Source organism: Camelus dromedarius, chromosome 26 (assembly GCF_036321535.1).
Source record: "Camelus dromedarius isolate mCamDro1 chromosome 26, mCamDro1.pat, whole genome shotgun sequence".
In the NCBI taxonomy this organism is placed as follows: domain Eukaryota; kingdom Metazoa; phylum Chordata; class Mammalia; order Artiodactyla; family Camelidae; genus Camelus; species Camelus dromedarius.
The window spans coordinates 12606799-12625071 of NC_087461.1; the positions used below are offsets into that span (position 1 = coordinate 12606799).

General features: G+C 38.3%; 1 protein-coding gene across 1 annotated transcript in view; it reads left to right on the forward strand.

Annotated features, from left to right (window-relative positions):
- The first annotated feature begins 4507 nt into the window (after window positions 1-4507).
- SLC39A12 (solute carrier family 39 member 12) overlaps window positions 4508-18273 on the forward strand; it is a 62881-nt gene continuing 49115 nt past the window's right edge. The window contains 5 exon segments of the mRNA XM_010981962.3: window positions 4508-4663; window positions 7340-7501; window positions 7503-7551; window positions 13174-13346; window positions 17402-17573. Of these exon segments, the coding sequence (XP_010980264.3) occupies window positions 4523-4663; window positions 7340-7501; window positions 7503-7551; window positions 13174-13346; window positions 17402-17573 (697 nt within the window). The 5' untranslated portion in view covers window positions 4508-4522.

The window sequence follows — 18273 nt, forward strand, 5'->3', positions numbered from 1 at the left end:
CCGGTTTGACTGTCCCAGGGGCTTGGGGTTTTTAAGCAAGATCTCCAGGCAATTCTCAGACACATTCATAGAGAACCAATGTTTTCAGGTTCTGCATTTAATTCACCCCTACTCCCAAATTTGTCATAACAGTCATGGGATAAAGTGTGAAGAACATCAAGCTTTATCTTGTTCACCGAACAAGTTTATCTGAACTCTTCTCAGTTAAGACTTCTCTTTCTGTCACTGGAAGTGCCATTAAATCTAGTAACAGACCCGCAAGAAGCCATCAGCGGACATCCTTTCAGGTCTTCAGGAGGAGAAGGAAGAAACATCATTTTCCTCTTGTATTTTCCAGTCAATTGCTAACAACCCCCGACACCTTCCCAGAAGACCTTATAAAAATCTAAGAGCTCAAAAGAAGGCAAATTCTAAACATCTTTCGGTCTAAACTTCCTAAAGTTTATCCTGCAAGTTCTGACAACTGCCTTGTAAATGCAGAAGAAGGAAGATTTCATACAGCTTTTTGTTGCTGAGGCTGTCACCTGAAATGCCAAAGCAACAAACAAAGCTGAATGAAGCATCTGGGTAAAGGCAGTCTGATTTGGCTCCAGGGTCATAGAAAAATTACTACCACATATCTGAGTCGTCCATTTAGTTTAGTGTGGAAGGCTTCTAACATTTGGATGAGTCTTTTCCCAAAGTTCATTTCCTTACGAAGTTGAAAATCGAATTCCCAGAATCTGTGCTTTTTTTTTTTTTCCTCCCCTCTTAAAACTTATGCCTCCACCTGACAAGATTAAAGGGAAATAATGGATTATTTCTGAATGAGTCCACTCTTCTTTAACAAAGAATCACTTCAGTAGACTCAGAGCCTTGGACAGATCTTGATGCCTAGGGGCTGCCAATATTTGCAGAAATTTTACTAAACATCCTCTCCCAAACCACAACTGAGCCACTTCTGAAAATTTTTAACAATTAAAACAAATCTAGTGATGATGAAGTGAAAATTCCAGTCCCCCCACCAACCCCCACTGTGCTTTTTGTCATGTCCGTGCCCAGAACAGAATTCACATTTTCTTTTTAAAATATATTTATTTATTTGGGGGAAGATAATTAGGCTTATTTTTTTAATGTAGGTACTGGGGATTGAACCCAGGACCTTGTGCATGGTAGGGACGTACTCTACCACTGAGCTATACCCTCCCCCCATGTTTTCTTATGTTAGCCCTTCTGACTCTCTGTACAGCATTCTTTTCCTCAAGCCACCACTTTCTGTATTAAGGTAACTTGCCTAAGATTAGAGTGCAAGGTTTCCAGCCCATGGGCCCTTGATCCACAGTTTCATTTCAGCAAGTCTCAAAAACTTAAATCAAGGAGTAAGCAACCTCTGTTCATTTAAGATGGCCAAAATCTCTGGTCAGCCAAAATGAGATGTTTCTACAACTTATTTAAAACTTTCAGAGTCAGAAACCGATTTACCTTCCAGGTTGTGTACTTTATACACACCAATTCTAGAGTGAACCTCTGGGTGATCACAGATCTAACCCTGTTCTCTGCTGCCTCATGCCATGCCACCTCCCACCACTAAAAAGACCCACAGCCAAAGCAGAGAGGGGAGGAGCCATGGGGAGCTTGGATGGGTTGAAGAGTGGCCACATACATGACATCCTGGGCACATATATCATAGTCTGGTGGCCTCATGGAGGTCTTACACATTTGTTCCTACCTACCCAGCCCCATTAGACAACCTGAACAGTACCTGAAAGTCTATCAAGATGAGCTCATTCAACTCTCTGGTTGTACCATGTGCTCATGGGTTGATATTAGATCCTTACCAATCCCCTAGCCTCCTAATTGACCCAGTTTCTTCCTACCAGACAGGAGGGAGAAGAAATTACTGGGTGAGGAGTTGCATAGCAAGTTACATAGATGGTTCACAGCTTAGCTTCTCCATGGAACAAAATAAAGGATAAGAATATAAAATTTATCAGTGCTAGAGCGGAATTAAGACCATGCAACCACTGTCAGTTGTATGGCTTTAAATACATTCCTTATCCTCTCTTAAACTTGGTTTACACGCATACTATGGATATACCTTCCTCATACAAGGAAAAGACAGTTCATACTTGATTCTGTGCTGTATCTGCATACTGCTTATAAATGTATTTATTAATTCATTATGCACTCAATAATTGGGTCATTGGTATTCTGAATGCTTCATATTGTGCAGAAATATTTGGTAGATTATTACCTAGGTTGGACACATTTTGTTTTTCCATTTAAAATAATGCAATAAGGTTCCCCACCCCCATTGAAAAAAAAAGATCATCTGATTAGATTTCTACACTGAGGCATGCCTGAATATGGAAGGTTATTAGCACTGTCTTGGACACGTGACTTCCAATAAATGGTAGCTAATATGACCAATAGTTTTACTAATACTTTAGTTTCAGGAGGTTATTTGGTACAAAAAATGAGTTAGCTGATTCACCTCCCTGGGTCTTGGTGTCAGCCCTGTCAACAGCTACCAACCCATGGACTTTTCTCTAGGGCTAATTCGGGAACAGAAAAGGGCTTCTGTGGTTTTGGTGGTCAAGTTCAATATCAACATTCAGAGGTGGCCTTGTTAGGAAGACGGTGCCTCTGTTTGCTGAGTTCTTGTCCTCTCGCAGTTGATTTGGGGAGAGACTGGAATCTCTGTGGCTTGTGAAGAATGTGATTAATGCTTTGCTTTAGAGATGGATGACATGTTTCTTCCTGGCTCAGATGGTATTTTCCAGTTGTTGAGCCGCGGAACTCACAGTACATGTGGAATTAGAACCCCTGAAACTTCCACCTCAGAGAATAGATTAAAATATATTCTAGTAGATTGTCCCACAGTGGGGCCAATCCCCCTGAGGCTCAAGATAGGCATCTCTTGACACCTTCACTCTGAAGCTGGTGCCATGTAATAGGCTGCTTCTCAGATCCAAACTCATTTCCAGAAGCTCTCCAACGGTCGTGGAAGAAAGACACTCTTGTCTTGCTGGGAGAGCTTCTCTTCCACAACCTCCATGTCTATCTTTCTCTCACTGTCTCACGACATTGCCCCTCAAACCTTCCTCTGCCATGTAAACTTCCCAGATTAGACAAGCCAGGCATCTGTCCATGGGTTGTGAAACAAAGCATCATAGAAGCATCTTTTGTTCATTCTCGAACCACCAAACTCTCTGTGAACAGCAGGATGTGGCAATTGATTGCACCCCAGAAATGAACTGATATCCATTCTCTTAGGTAGGATAACGGAGAAGCAGATGGTACACATTCATTCCATTTTCACACCTCTTAAGTGCCAGGCCTGGTGCTAGATGCTGAGGATAGGTCTGTGCACACAGCAGACAAAATCAAGCCTTAGACCAGTTGTCTTCAAGAGGAAACAGAAAATAAGCAAGCAGACAAAGTAATATTAGAACACCGATGCTATGAAGAGAGGAAACAATGGTGCATGCTAGAGCTAGCTCTCGCGTGTGGCTGTTGGGTACTGAGCACATGGCTTGTCCAAACTGAGATAGGCTGGTAAGTGTAAAATACACAGCAGATTTCAAAGACTTAGCACGACAAAAAGAACGTCAAATAGCTTAACAGTACTTTGTTTACAGTTTTGATTACATGTTGAAATGATCGTATCTTGCGTAGGTCTCAATAAAATGTCATTAACGTTAATTTCACCTGTTTCTTTTTGTTTTAAAGTGTGGCTCCTAGAACATTTGAAATGACGTGTGCCTCACATCTGTAGCTTGCATTCTATTTCTGTTGAATGGTGCTGTTCTGGAGAACATGGGCAGGGATGGGGGCTTTCTGTTTTGGACAGGGTGTCCAGGAAGGCATCCCTGAGGAAGTGGCACTTGAAGCTGAGACCTGAGAAATCATGGGAAGAAGAAGACCTGAAAGGTGGTGGGGAAGAGCTTGGTGGATCTGACAGAAACTCACGGGGCAGAAATTAAGTGAGAGGAGGGAGAAGATAAGATAAGGTAGGAGAGGGAGAGTGGGCAGGAGCCAGACCAAGGAGGAGATTGTAAGGAGCTTGGATTTCATTCTGAATGCAATGAGGCATCACTTTAAAAGCAAAAGAGCCAGCTGGTTTCAATCAAGGCAGCAGACTGACAGCTTGTGGTATTACAGTTGGAGCTCGAGGGACTGCTTTTAGGGAGTGAGGACTTCCTGTGAGGGCATCATTGTTATATAAAAGTCCAACCATGGCTGTCTTATTTGAATCAGGCTATTGAGGCTGCCCACTTTCCCCTCCTATTCATAAAATAATGAACAGTGGAAACTGTGGTCGTCAGTGTTCTAAGGCTATTTGTCAAGCTTTGTTGCTGTGTTTTACTTTTTAAATTATTTTTTTCGTTTTTATTTTGCACAGTGCTTCAAACCAGATGCCCTGTTACTAATAGCTGGGGGAGATTTTGAGGATCAGCTCAGAGAGGAAGTGGTCCACAGAGTTTTTCTTCTCCTCTATTACATCATTCATCAGGAAGAGATCTGCTCTTCAAAGCTCAACATGAGTAATAAGGAGTATAAATTTTACCTACACAGCCTTCTGAGCCTCAGGCAGGATGAAGACTCCTATTTCCTTTCACAGAATGAGATGGAAGACATCCTGGCTTTTACCAGGCAGTACTTTGACACTTCCAGAAGCCAGGTAAGAAAGTCAAAATAGCTAACTGGCTCTGCTGCTAAGATACAGTCTCAGAGCATGAGTTTTTAGTCCCTTGTTTTTTACTAAGATACTCAGAAACTTCTAAGAGAGGTAACTATTTGTGATTTTTAGTTATGGGATGTTAGGTGATGTAATTTAAAATTCTGAGTCTAAAGGGGGAAATGTAATGACTAACCAGTTGTCAGATGAGTTTTAGCCAGAAGCTGGGAGGGTGGGTTGGGGGGGTGGATGGGCAGGCAGGCCGGGTGACAGGATAGCTCTGTTCTGAGTCCCCTGGGCACTAAGGTGAGTGTGACTCATGGCTTTTCATCAGTCTCCAAGGACTGAACTGGCGTGGTGAGAGCAGCGTGCCTATTCGCCTTGCCTTTTGGCCAGGGAGGGAGAAGGCAGTAAGAGTTTGAGAGAGATTAATTTATAATTAGTTACTTCCCTGAAGGTGCAGCTTGCAAATAGCATTATTCATGACATTCAGCACAGACGGTTTCCCTTTTGTGGCTTTTGATTGGTGCTGCATATGTATGTTCAGGGGTCTCAGGTGTGTTTCTTCTCTCAAAGCTCCCACTATTAGGAACCGGGCACCTTGCTACCGTCATTACTATTCCAGCAAAAGCTGCCTTTCAATTACCTTTTTGCTTTCTGCTTTGTGGTGGGAAGTTTGAGCTGATAAAATTCTCTGAACAGAAGGAGTTTTTTTGAGCCCTATTTTCTTAAAGAATTAATTGAGGCACCACCAGCACATTTTGAAGAGTGTGAGGAAATGTAGTTTTTTGTTTTCTCTCTCTCTGTCTCTCAAAGTATTCATTGACATGTGTCTTTGTCTGTTTGGGCTGCTGTAACATAAATGCCATAAACTGGGTGGCTTTTCAACAACAAGTTTACTTCTGACTCTTCTGGAGGCTGGGAAGTCCAAGATCAAGGCACTGGGCAGATTTGGTGTCTGGTGAGAGGTGAATTTTGGGTTCATGGAAGATCACCTTTTCATTGTGTCCTCATTTGGTAGAAGGGGCCAGAGAGCTCTTATTGAGGGTCTTTTATTGAAGGGCATTAATCGCTTTCAGGAGGGCTCCACCCTCATGACCTAATTACCTCCCAAAGTCCCCATCTCCCAATAGCATCACTTTGGGGGTTAGAATTTCAAAATGTGAATTTTAGATTGGGCACAAAAATTCATTCTATAGCAACACGTATTGATGAATTTGATTCTTGCCCTCAGTTCTGGCTTCTAGGAGTTCAGAGGTGTCTGTGCAGTCATGCTGCAGCTTAACGCCAGAAAACATATCCTCCAGTTTGCTGTACATAGGTTTAATTTCTCTTGTTATTGGCAGAACAAATGGAGTGACTACAAGGATGTTGTGGATGTCACCTTAGTAACTCTAATTTCATGAATCTTAAAATTTGGCCATATTTCTTTGTTTCTATTTCCAAATGAGAAAATGGAGTTCCTTTATAGAAGTCAGTTTTCTATGTAGATAAGGAGGTGTGCCTACACAGAATTCCCTCAGTGCAACGTCTGTATGGTATGAGATCAGTTCAAATTAGCCACTAGGTTTTTAGTCATCCTTTGTGTTACTGTCTTTTGATACAGATTAAATGCAAATGGAAAGCCAGTACTCCAAAGCAGATGGAGTGTATATATTCAATACAGATTTCTGGTTATCTAACGCATACTGCACATACCTAGGCTTCCCAGTGTGTGTGTGAGATTAAACATTCCTGGAACAGAAAAAAGTAATTCAGTATTGTATGCAGACCCTTTATTCATCAATTCAGTCAAGTTGAACTGAGCTACTGATAAGTCATAACCCTAAACTAGGCCTTAGGACAACTATCTCCTGGAGGACACTACTGTCCTCTCTAGTTCCTGGGAAGGGGCCTGTGGCCCATTCACTTGGGCTAGGATTTCTCTACCAAGACAGTCAGTCCAGACTTCAGCAGGAGGCCCGTTGGCACCTCACTGCAGGCTGCTGCTGTCTTTGACTAGAGAGTGTGAGGTCACACGAGGTGCTGGCAGACCAGCCCCGCATGACTCTTTCCAGGTCTTGGTTTGCATAGGACTCAACCTCCGTTGGTCAAGCCACTACCAGTAGCTCCAAGTGGGCTTTAACCAGATCCCCAAGAGGAACAACTTTATACCGTCATTCCCTAATCTAGCCACCCTCCCAAATAGTCGAGAATGCAAGCATCCCTCTCTTTCTTTATTCCCTTTTGTCCAAACTACTCTGTTTTGTCTTCTTGACTCCAGCTCTTAATGCACCCACATCCTCCATTCTGTCCACGCCTTTGCTATCTCCATGGTAAATGAATAGTGATCTGCACATGGTTCTCCACTAGTCCTGCCTCTTATACAGAGGATGTGTACTCATGACAAGGGCAAGAGTCTCCTTGAAGAAGAGACATCTTTAAGGGGATAATGGAAACAGTTAGAAATTGAAGACCAATGGGGAGTTTGAAAATTCAGTGTCATGTCAGATAAATGAATTTTTACCAAATAGAGTTCCATCTGAGACTGGGGAATGATGGTTGTTGTATTCCCACAGACAAGTCAATCCTCTTTTAGATGAAGAACTATTTCTTGTCTTTGGGGGAAATCCTAGAGATGTTTTAATCAGAATAACTTCAGAGGTTAAAATTTTCTTTTTACTTTGTCTGTGATTTCAGTGTATGGAAACCAAAATGCTGCAGAAAAAATCTGGAATCCTAAGCAGCGATGGTGCTGATGAAAATACACTTCCTCAGTTGGCAGCGACAGTCATTGCTTTGTCTCTCCAAGGTGTTTGTCTAGGGCAAAGAAGCTTGCCTTCCCCAGGCTATTTATTTATTTTAATATATTTTCAGTTCCTTGAATAGCACAAATACTCTCCACTTATCAGGTAAGAATGCTTTTGGTGAATTCAACTTCCAAGTTACACCTACTAAATATAAGCTGCACAAAAAAAAACAAGGGCTGAAGTATGGCAATGACTGAATTTTTTCAGGCATGTTTTAAATAGCATTTTTTTCTCAGCATATAGTAAGACAGCCCAGGGGGCCTTTTCAAGGCAAACATGCTATGATATCTATGTGGTGATAAGGCAAAAATACTGCATTCAATTCATTTTAGCAGGGATGATGAAATTATAGATGGAGAGTCAAAGGGAGAGATTTTTACAATCTACCACTAGGACTAAATGAACATTTTCCTCTTTGGGACAAAGTGCTGGGCCAGGGGTGACAAAGTATTGCGTAGAAGGGAAAAATAGAGTATTCCAATTGGTGTAAGAGGCTTGATAGCAGTTTGTTTGTCATCATAAAAGTAAGTCATCTCATTTTAAATAAAAGTACTGTGTAAAGTATGCATCCTGGCTACATTTGTGACTGCCGCCTTTCAGGGATCTGAGATAAAATGAGACGTCAGGAATGGAATCAGAACGTCCATTTTCCACATTTCTTTGTACTCAACAAGCCTTGAAGAGTGAAATGACTTATTTTTTTTAATCTGTATCAGCACGCCCTGCTTTGCACACCAAGGGGACTGGGTGTGTCACAATAGCTGGTACTGCCAAAACACTTCCTCCTGGGAAGTCACAGCATAGAGCAGAAATATAAAGTTTCAAAAGGACCAGCAGCAGACTCATGATCTAGTTACATCTTCCAGTTCTAAAAGGGATCAAGAGCTAGGCGTCACACAGTTCCATGTAGAACTTTCTCTGATTGGTTTGTCCAACACATGAAATGACAGATGTGTCTTCCTGCAATTCGTTTGTATTTTCTTTAAGAAATGAAAGAAAGAAACCTTCATTAAGATAAAAGTTGAAATACAATTAAATCATGTTACCTAGGTGTCATAATTAGGAAATAGGCCAGGGAAAAGGATGCTATGCCGAGAATGATTTTGACGTGGGAAACGGGAATTGTGAAATTCAGATTTCGAGTGATTGAGTGTGAGCAGTCCAGTTTTTGTTTCAACTTCAGGAATGCAATGATTCCACTTTTCCAAGAATGTAAAAATGTGCGCCACTGGAAGGCTCAGTCACTCTAGAAATAGGACGAGTCATCAGACTGGAATACAGAACATAGTTAGAGGCCAGCTGTGCTGTAAGATCCAAGCAGATTGTCTAGATATTGATCATTGTGGACCCTGGTTTAAAAAAAATCACATAATTGTTCATCAGAGGTATTCAGTATCACCCATTTGCGCAAAACTCAGCCACTTTGCATTTGAGAACTCAGAATTCCATATCAGAGCACCATTCCATCTCAGTACAATTAGATCCTCATTCCAGATAAAATTTACTGCCACTGATTGTGTTTTTGGATAGGAGAGGGGAAAGTATCTAGTTTTAAGTGTGTTGTAAAATACGTTTTTATTATAGATATTCTCAAACGTAAACAAAAGGAGAAACACTAATATAGTGAAACCCCAGCTACACAGTCTCCTGCCTCAACAATTATCAGCAAGTGGATAATCTTGTTTTACATTTGCCTCCCTTCTCTCTCATTACTTATTTTGAAACAAATAATACATCTGTATATACTTCTGTGTGAATCTCTGAAAAGGATTTTTTTAAAAAAGCATCTATTACCAATATCACAGCTAAAAAATTAATGGTTCTTTAATATCATTTTTAAAAAACCCTTTCATGTTCACATTTTTCTGATTTAAAAATGTTTTAAAACATTTTTATTGAACCAGGATCCAATAAAGTCCATAAAATTGTCAGTATGACTCTGAAGTCTTTTTTATAGGTGTTAACGCCCTTCCCCTCCACCCTTATCTTCTTTATTTTGTTGCAAATTTTTTGTCAGAAGAAAAAAGGGATTGTTTTATCCCATCTGGCTTTTGTTGACTGCATTCCTATTCATTTAACATGTGTTTCTATGCACTATGTTTCATATATGTTGATTTTTTTATTTCATTTTTTTATTGAAGTGTAGTTGATTTACAATGTTAGTTTTAGGTTGCATATTGATTTTTATATGTAGAGGCTTGGATACTTTTAGGTTATTTATTTATTTGGGGGTACCATCTTAGAGTTGGTATCTCCCATCAATGGCACAAAACATCTGCTTGTCTCTTTCCGAGAAGTTATAAGCTATGGATGTTCCTCACCTAGATGATGAATTGTTTGGGACTTACCCAATGGTCATCTTCCAAATCTCTGTTTTTCATTAATCAGTATAATAAGTCTATGGTGGAAAACCTTCCCCTCACCACAATTTCATTTTACTGAGGTTCTTAAAGGAACGTGAGGATGCATTCTTGATTCTTTAGTTTACTACTTTTCAAAATAATAACATCTTTTCCTTGCATCCTTCAAAGAAGAATGATGAGCTTGTCTTTTTATATCACTATGATTTCTTATCTCTCAATCTATTGCCTTTACTGTCTTCCTGGTGTTCAGATTGTTCTGTCTTTGACCAATGGAATCTCATTCAAGGTGGCTCTAAGTCCTCTTCACAAAACCTTAAAACTTTTCGTATCCTAACCCTTGATCTCCAGTTTAAGATATTCCAGGTTCATCTTGTACATTTTCTGCCTACATCTGGGATAAGTTATTTCTCCAAATACTTTTGATTTTTATATAAATCAGTTAATCAAACTTTTCTCTAACTGCTTTTGGATTTTGAGTTACAGTTAAGAAATTTCCCATTTTCCTAGGTTGTAGAGGAAGTTAACTGAGTTTTCTTCTAGTGCTTCTATGTTTGCATTTCTGACCCCCTTAGGATTAATTCTGGTGCATGTTGTGAGGATTAGATCCAGTTAATTTTTTCTATATGACTATGCAGTTTTCTTTATACCTTTGATGTAAAATGCAATGGAAATTATTTCCTCCATTGATTTGAGATGCTGCTTTTGCATACTAAAAGGATAAATGTAATCAGGTCTATTTCTGTTTTCTATTGTGTTCTTTTGGCCCACTTGTCTATCCATGTACCAGTACTGTGCTGTTTTACTTTAAGGGCTTTATGGTATATTTTACTTTCTGAATAGAGCTAGCCTTCTTCACTGCTCTTCTTTCCAGGGTTTTCTTGGTTTGTTCATTCTTCCTAACAAATATCATGTAACTATTAAGCTCTGAGGGGAAGACCCTATGATAATTTTATTATAATTACAAAAAAAGTTGTAAATAACTTATGAGAAATGACATTTATAAGATGTTGAATTTTTATATGCCCTAATATGTCTTTCCACTTGTTCATGTCAACATGTGTGTTTTTGTAGAGTGTCCCTCACATAAGTTTTAGAAAATTTTGGCTACATTTATGCCTAAGCATTTCACTTTCTTTTTGTCTCTCTTAACTGAGGTCCTCTGTTTCATTATAGCTTCTAACTGGTCTTTGCCTATATAAAGTTTAGTGGTTTTTTAGATTAATTTCATAAATTGAATAAAATATAATTATTTTATTCTTTCCATAATTTTTGTTTATTTGTTTGTTTTTAACTTTAGGGGGGAGGTAGTTAGGTTTATTTATTCATTTATTTTTAATGGAGGTACTGGGGAGTGAACCCAGGACCTCATGCGTGCTAAGCATGCACTCTACCATGGAGCCATACCATCCACCCTTCTTGCCATAAGGGTTTTCAGATATATAATTATACCATCAACAAATAGGTATAGTTTTGCATCTTCTTTTTTAATTCATGTGTTCCTGTTTTCTCTGTCATCTAATTACATTGGTTAATAACCCCAATAAAATGGTAAATATTTTGAGGATGGTCTGCACCCTTACATGTTTTTGACTTTGAAAGAAAAGCTTGTAGTGTTTCTTCACTGAGTTTAGAGAACAAATGATAAATAAATTTGCGTTTTTTATATTAACTCACCTATTTACATTCCTAGTGCTCTTCATTTCTTCCTATGTAGTCAACTTACCATTCAGGTCATTTCATTTGATGTTTCTTGTCAGGCAGGTCCACTACTGGTAAATTTTCTCATTCATTGCTCATCTGAGGATAATTTTATTTCACCTTCATTTTTGAAACAGTGTTTTGTTGGATATTAAATTCTTCATTGACAGGTTTTGTTTTGTTTTGTTTTTTCTTTCAGGATTCTTATTCCATTACTTTCTGGCCTCCATTGTTTAGATGGGAGGTCACAATATTAATTGTATTAATATGTGATGAGTTATTCTTCTGTGACTACCTTCAAGATATACCAACAGTTTGACTATGTCTGGGTGTGGATCTTTTATATCTATCTTACTTGATGTCTGATGGACTTCTTCAACATGTAGATTAAGGTTTTTACATCAAATCTGGAAAGTTTTTAGCCATTATTTTCTCCATTTTTTAATTTTCTGCTTCTTCCTCTTTGTCCTCTCTCAGTGACTGCCATTAAATACAGGTCAGTATACTTGCTGCTTTCCACAGGTCTCTGAGACTTGTTCTCTTTCCTCCTTCTGTTCTTCATATTGGATTACTTCTATTAATTTATCTTCATGTTCGATAATTCTTTCTTCTACCATCTCAATAAGCTGTTGTACTCTAGTAAATATTTCATTTCACTTATTCTGTTCTTTAACTCTACAATTTCCATTTGGACTTTTATATAACTTTTATCTGATTGAAAATTCCTATTTGTTAATTTATTATTGTCATCCTTTAGTTTCTCAAGTGTTATTTTCTCTAGTTCCTTGAACATACTTGAACATAATGGCCGTTTTGAAGTCTGCTGAATCCAACATCTGGGAATACTCAGAGATATATTTCTTGACTGCTTTTTTTTATCCTGACTCTGGGGCACACTTTCCCATTTCTTTGTAGGTCTCATAACTTTTTGTTGAAACTGGTCATTTAAAATAAAATATTGTAGTAACTCTAGTTTGTAATTTTTCTATTACTGTGGTAACATTTAGGAAAATACCAGAGATACTTTTTTCACAAGTAAGAAGATAAATAAATCCAAAGAAATTCACCATTATATTCAGTTATTCTCTGTATCAATTAATTTTTAAAAGCCTACAGCTGTACCAAGGGAAACAAAACTGCGATCTATAAATTGACAACCATACCACAATAGCATTAGAAAACGAGGTTTAGTTTGTCCCCACAATCTCATTCCTTTTCAATTCCTTTCTCTTTTCTGTGTTAAACATTTAAGGGGAAAATAATTTGATTGGCTTTACATTAAAGTTATAGTTAACCTACTAAGGATGTATAGTGCCAAGGAAATAAATTTTCTAAGAATTAATTCAGTTTCATCTCTTGTTTACATTTTTATACACCTAGACAAAGAATTAGTTGACTTACCAGAAAGCACTCCTTTTATGGAATTACTCATTTCATCATGGTTCAGCCCTAAAGCTTAGCCAAGATCTTGTGAAGGAATCAATATTCATGTGAAGTATAAATGGTCTTTATTCTTGTTCAGAATAAAATCTTGACTTTTCATTAGAACTTAGAAAAATTTGCTTAGTAAAATGTCTATTCTGTGGCCATCTGAAATAGTGGCTATTCTGAAACTGGCCTGTCTTTATTCTGTGTGACACCAGATTTTGTATGAAATTTCTAGAACTAGACCAACTCCTCAACATTCTCTGGACTAAAAGTACCTGTATCAGAAAAGATAAAATCCATCAACTTCAAAGGGAACAAAACAACCCAACAGTCCATGATTGGGACTACCCTCATCTATCTGTATCCATGGACCAAGAGTCAGAGGATGCTCCAGCTTCCTGGGATCAGGTATTGTCATTATTCCTCTTGTACCATCATTTGCCACTGAGAAAAGAAGTAGCTGTGACAATTCTGTAAGAGCTGTAGAAAACTTAAGGGGTAATGTGTATTTCCTTAAATGTAAAAAATATTCTAGTTCCACAGTGTGGTCAGGTTTTTTTTTTTTTTTTTTTTTTCTTTTACAAGTGAAGCTTTGCAGACATAAACTTGAGGCCAAGCTATTTAGGAGAATGATATATATATATACTGCTCTTTTGTCAATTGGGTCCATATTGAAGGCATGAATAATTAATTCAGCAAATATATTTGAGCATCTACTATGTGAATCACCATTGTGGGCACAAAGGGTAAAGTATTGAACAAAAACAGGAGCAATGGAGCCAACAGGGCAGTAGGAGGCTATGGACATAATATAAAAACTTCCAATGATGCATGAACACTTTGAAGTTAGGTTGGATTATGAAGAGATTACTTTGGGTTGTGAACAACAGAAGAATATTTGTATCTACTGAGAAGGTTTTGGAGGAAAGATAATATATGAGCCTATTTATCTCCTTATTTCCTGAAGTTGTGTTCCAAAGTACATTCACTGGTCTACCTATGTAATTCTTGGAAAGGGGTGTTCTGGTCCATTCTGTTTGGGAAAACTGGAGATGTATATTGCACTGTAGCATATTAAAGTGTCTGGGGAGGTCCTTTCATAAATACAAGTTTTTAGTCTTATTGAATCAAGTATTTTTCAAACGCTGACTATAGAAACTTTCCCTGCCCGGATAATTTAAGATCTTGAAAAATTGATATTCCATGATAATGGCTTACATTGATTGAGTCCTTTCTATCTGTTGGACACTGCATAATTTCATCTGCAGTTCTTCATTTAATTATCACCAACAACTATATGAGATTAGGTTATATGCATCCTACAGATGAGAAAATTGAGGCATGGAGCTAAAAAGTGGTTCCTTAAGGTCACAGAAACTAAGGGTCTATACATAGGTTATCTGATAGCATATTCTGTGCTCTTAACAACTATGCTATTGTTTGAGAAGTGTTGATTTAAAGAAATAAAACTATTTTTGTCATTTGTATTTTGGATGAGGTAATACTCTTATTAAGCATAATCTGTATTTTAAAAGAGCAAAATTTCTTACATATTCCTAACAATATTGAAGGTTGTTCCTGCAAGTTTTGAATACATGATTGGACAGTATCACATATTTTTCTTACTATATATTTTAAAAGAGTGAACTTCTGTTAATTATGCTGTATATAAAAGGCGTCAATTAAAATTGATTCTTTCAAACTCACACTTAGTGTATTCAACTGAAGGTAACAAGAGTTGATGCCTATATGAATCCTTGTTTGTAAAGTCTCCTTTAATGTTCCTTCAGGGCCAGCTCTTAGGAAGGGAAGACATTTGTCTGATGGAGACCCTATTTGCATAAAGAGTATAAGGTTATTTCTTAAAATGTAGGGGTATTTAAGGCATACACCTTCTACTTAAGGCATACATCTTCTAAGAACAGTAATAATCATTTCCTGTGCTGACTATGAAAAAGAAACAGAGCAACCCCTTTCTCAGTCCTTCTCTGTTTCAACATGTCACTTTCTTTGTGGATCTTGAGGGGACCCTTAAGGTAGGATATTAAATCTGAAGATTCTGCATATATTATTTAGATCAGTGATTCTCAAAGTGTTGTCCGTGGACCAGCAGCTCAGCAGCACCCGGGATCTTGTTGCAAATGAAAATTCTTAGGGCCCCCTCCCAGAATCTACTGAATCATAAACTCTGATTGTGGAGTGAGGCACTCTGACTTTTAACAAGTCCTCTGAGTGATTATCAAAACTCAAGTTCAGGAAGCAACACTTCAGAATATGTGTGGAAAGTTTCCCCGGAAGTCTGATGACATCAACACAAGTGTGCAAGGATACTGAAGTTTTATGGAGATGAATAAAGATAATTTTAAAGATTATTGGCTGGAGATTCTAAATTTACATTCTGTTTCCTTTATTAAAAATATTTTGTGTACCAAAGTGTTATAGAATATGATTAATCACCTTTCAGGACATTTGTGTGAGTGATTTCAGAAGAAATTTAATACAATGACCTAAATGGCACAGGAGCAGCATGTAAGTATCAAGGACATAGACGCTTATGATAGAATAACCTTACTCTACGAGAAGGTATTCTCAGACTAGAAACTATTCAAATTCTTGACAATGAACAGGGAAAAGATGCATGGCATTACGTTCATGTTTATTTCTCCACTCTTTTATTTCCCAGGCATTTTTCAACATGAATATTTATTATGAAGGATTCTTCATCAAAATTTTGTTGTTAGTTTACCCTTATTGTTGTATTTTTAATGATGAGGTAATTATAGTCCACGAGTAATAAGTGGTGCAAAAGAGGATATTGTCTTGGGTGCAAATTTATTGATAAAAGGAAAAAAAAATCACAAATTTAGCTTTCTGTTATTGCTTCTTTTAGTGGAGAACTTTTGGAGTTCTTGCCCAATCCTTTACTGAGAAATGCCTTCCTGAGTCACAGGGCTGAGTCCAGCAGCCATATTTGAAGGGCATAATCCCCCCTCTTATCCTGGGGGCAAAACTGATGGGGTCCAATGAACATCTCATCCAAGAAAGCCCATCCATGGCTTGGCCAAACCAGGAATATTTATCAGGACTTGCAGACTCAATCCAATCTTAGGTTCTTGGACTGAAAGGTCACTTTAGAATTGGGGCTTATATGGCCATGTGTTTATTAAAAGAGAGAAGGCCAGACTGAAAGAAAATAGATTCCTGCAGTGGGAAACATAAAGGAGACAAGACTGAGCCCTGAAGAGATAAAGAAAAATATCTAATTCTAATTTTCCAGCTTCTGCTTGTGTTCCTCTTGAGATGTGCAATCCTTTTAATCTCAGACATCCCCTACAACCTTAATACATTCTCCTCTTGGTGTCTGCTGGTTTGAGTGGGTTGTGTTTTATGCAGCCAAACATTTCCTGACCAAGATTAAACCTTTTTACTCTTGGAGTCATCCCAAAGGAGTTCTTGGTGGAAAAACCAGCACATGTGTCATCATTATTTTCTGATTAGTCATGTGCCTTTGTTAAAAGTTCCTACATTCTATAGCATGGCGACTCACAATCCTCATACGTCACTTTAAAAAAAATATTTTGTTGTAACTAAAGATCACAATGATTTGCATTGGGGCTGTCTTTCAGTAGAAGACAGCCATTCTGCTAGTAAAACTATACACCATTCTCATCCATATATTAAAACTATTCAGTGTAATTTTTGATACACAAAATGTCAGCGCATAACATGTCTAAGATGGACAAAGGCTTTGAGGTAGCTTTTAGGGACCTGTTTCATATGTTGTTTGCTTATACTTATTCTCTCTCATAAATACACCTATTCAGTATGAAAAAATTGCAAAGATCTGAATCAAAATTAGTGAAATCAGTAGGCACTAATGATGATTCCAATTGCTCTTGTGGAGAAGGGATGTCAAGGGACAGAGGGAGCCATATCATTTAGTGTTTACACACTGGCTAACGACACAGCATTCACTTTTTAAAATATTACCTTTACTTTTATTGTTTTTGAAAATACATGTTGCCTACCCAGGCTTATTAAATCAGAGAGTATTAAAGACAATGATCTCCTTACCTTTAGAGTTCCTGTTTATCATATGAAATTTTAGCTTTGTTAACACAAAGACCCCCAACAAGAGCATCAGGGCTTCCTTAGGCTGCTGGTTAGAACATCATCCAACACATCATAAAACATAGTGCATCTTTTCAGAAAAGAAAAAAGTGTGCAAAACTTGTACTACATAGTACTCAAAATGACAGTGAGGTGCAGCTGACTTTGACCAGAGATTAAAAATAATCCTTGGGAATTATTCATGGACAAAAGGTTGCAGGGAAACACACATGGTAATGGCTCCATGTGTTGATGAGCCATTCCATTTAGTTCTGGCTCCTGCAGGACGGCAGTTGATGGGGAATTTGATTCACTGCTGAGGTTGGTAACCATGCATGTTCTTCCTTGGACAGACTTGCTTCTCTGCTGGGCAGTTGGTGGAGATATTTCTACAGAACAGGCTTTCCCCCATTTCTAAGGAGGACTTCAAGCAAATGAGTCCGGGAGTCATCCAGCAGTTGCTCAGCTGTTCTTGCCAGCGGCCCCAAGACCAACAAGCACAGCTGTCACCCACCACTGTGCAGAGTAAGTTCTGATTCTTCACTCAGAAAACAAATGCACAATATGTGTAATAATAATGGTAAAGGAAGGACACTTACCACACACCTGGTACTGTTCTAAGCATTTTACCTTTATCAACATATTTAGTCCTCACAACAATGCTACCAACTAGATATTATTACCCCCACTTTTGAGATGTGGAAACTGAGGCTTATAGTGTTTAAGTGACTAGTCCAGAGACACACAGCTGGTTAGTGATAGAGCGGATTCAAACCCAGGCAAGCTGGCCCTGTGGTCTTTATTTTTAACCACCTATGCTATGCTACCTTTCAATTAATATTTTATATTTTGTGTATAACTTACATAAATTGATTTTGTCTCCTATATTTGACTCTGTCGTGGAAGTTGACATTGACCCCTATATTTGACTCAATTGTGGATCAGCTTAGCAGTCCATGGTTGAGAAGTGGCATGGTATAAAAGAAAGAACATCATTGTGGGGATCAGAAATGATGAGTCGAGTCATGCCTTCCATCTTCAGCCAACCCTGAGATCTTAAGCGTTCTCTATTTCCCAAGCCTGTTTCTTTCTCTGCACCATGGGGAAGCAGTGATCCTACAGGGCTTCCCATCCTTTCACACGGCAAGGCACATAGGAAAAAAATGCAGGCACATTGCGGTAAACCACAGAGGCTGCTCCAGGATGGAGGTGACCAGTGCATGGA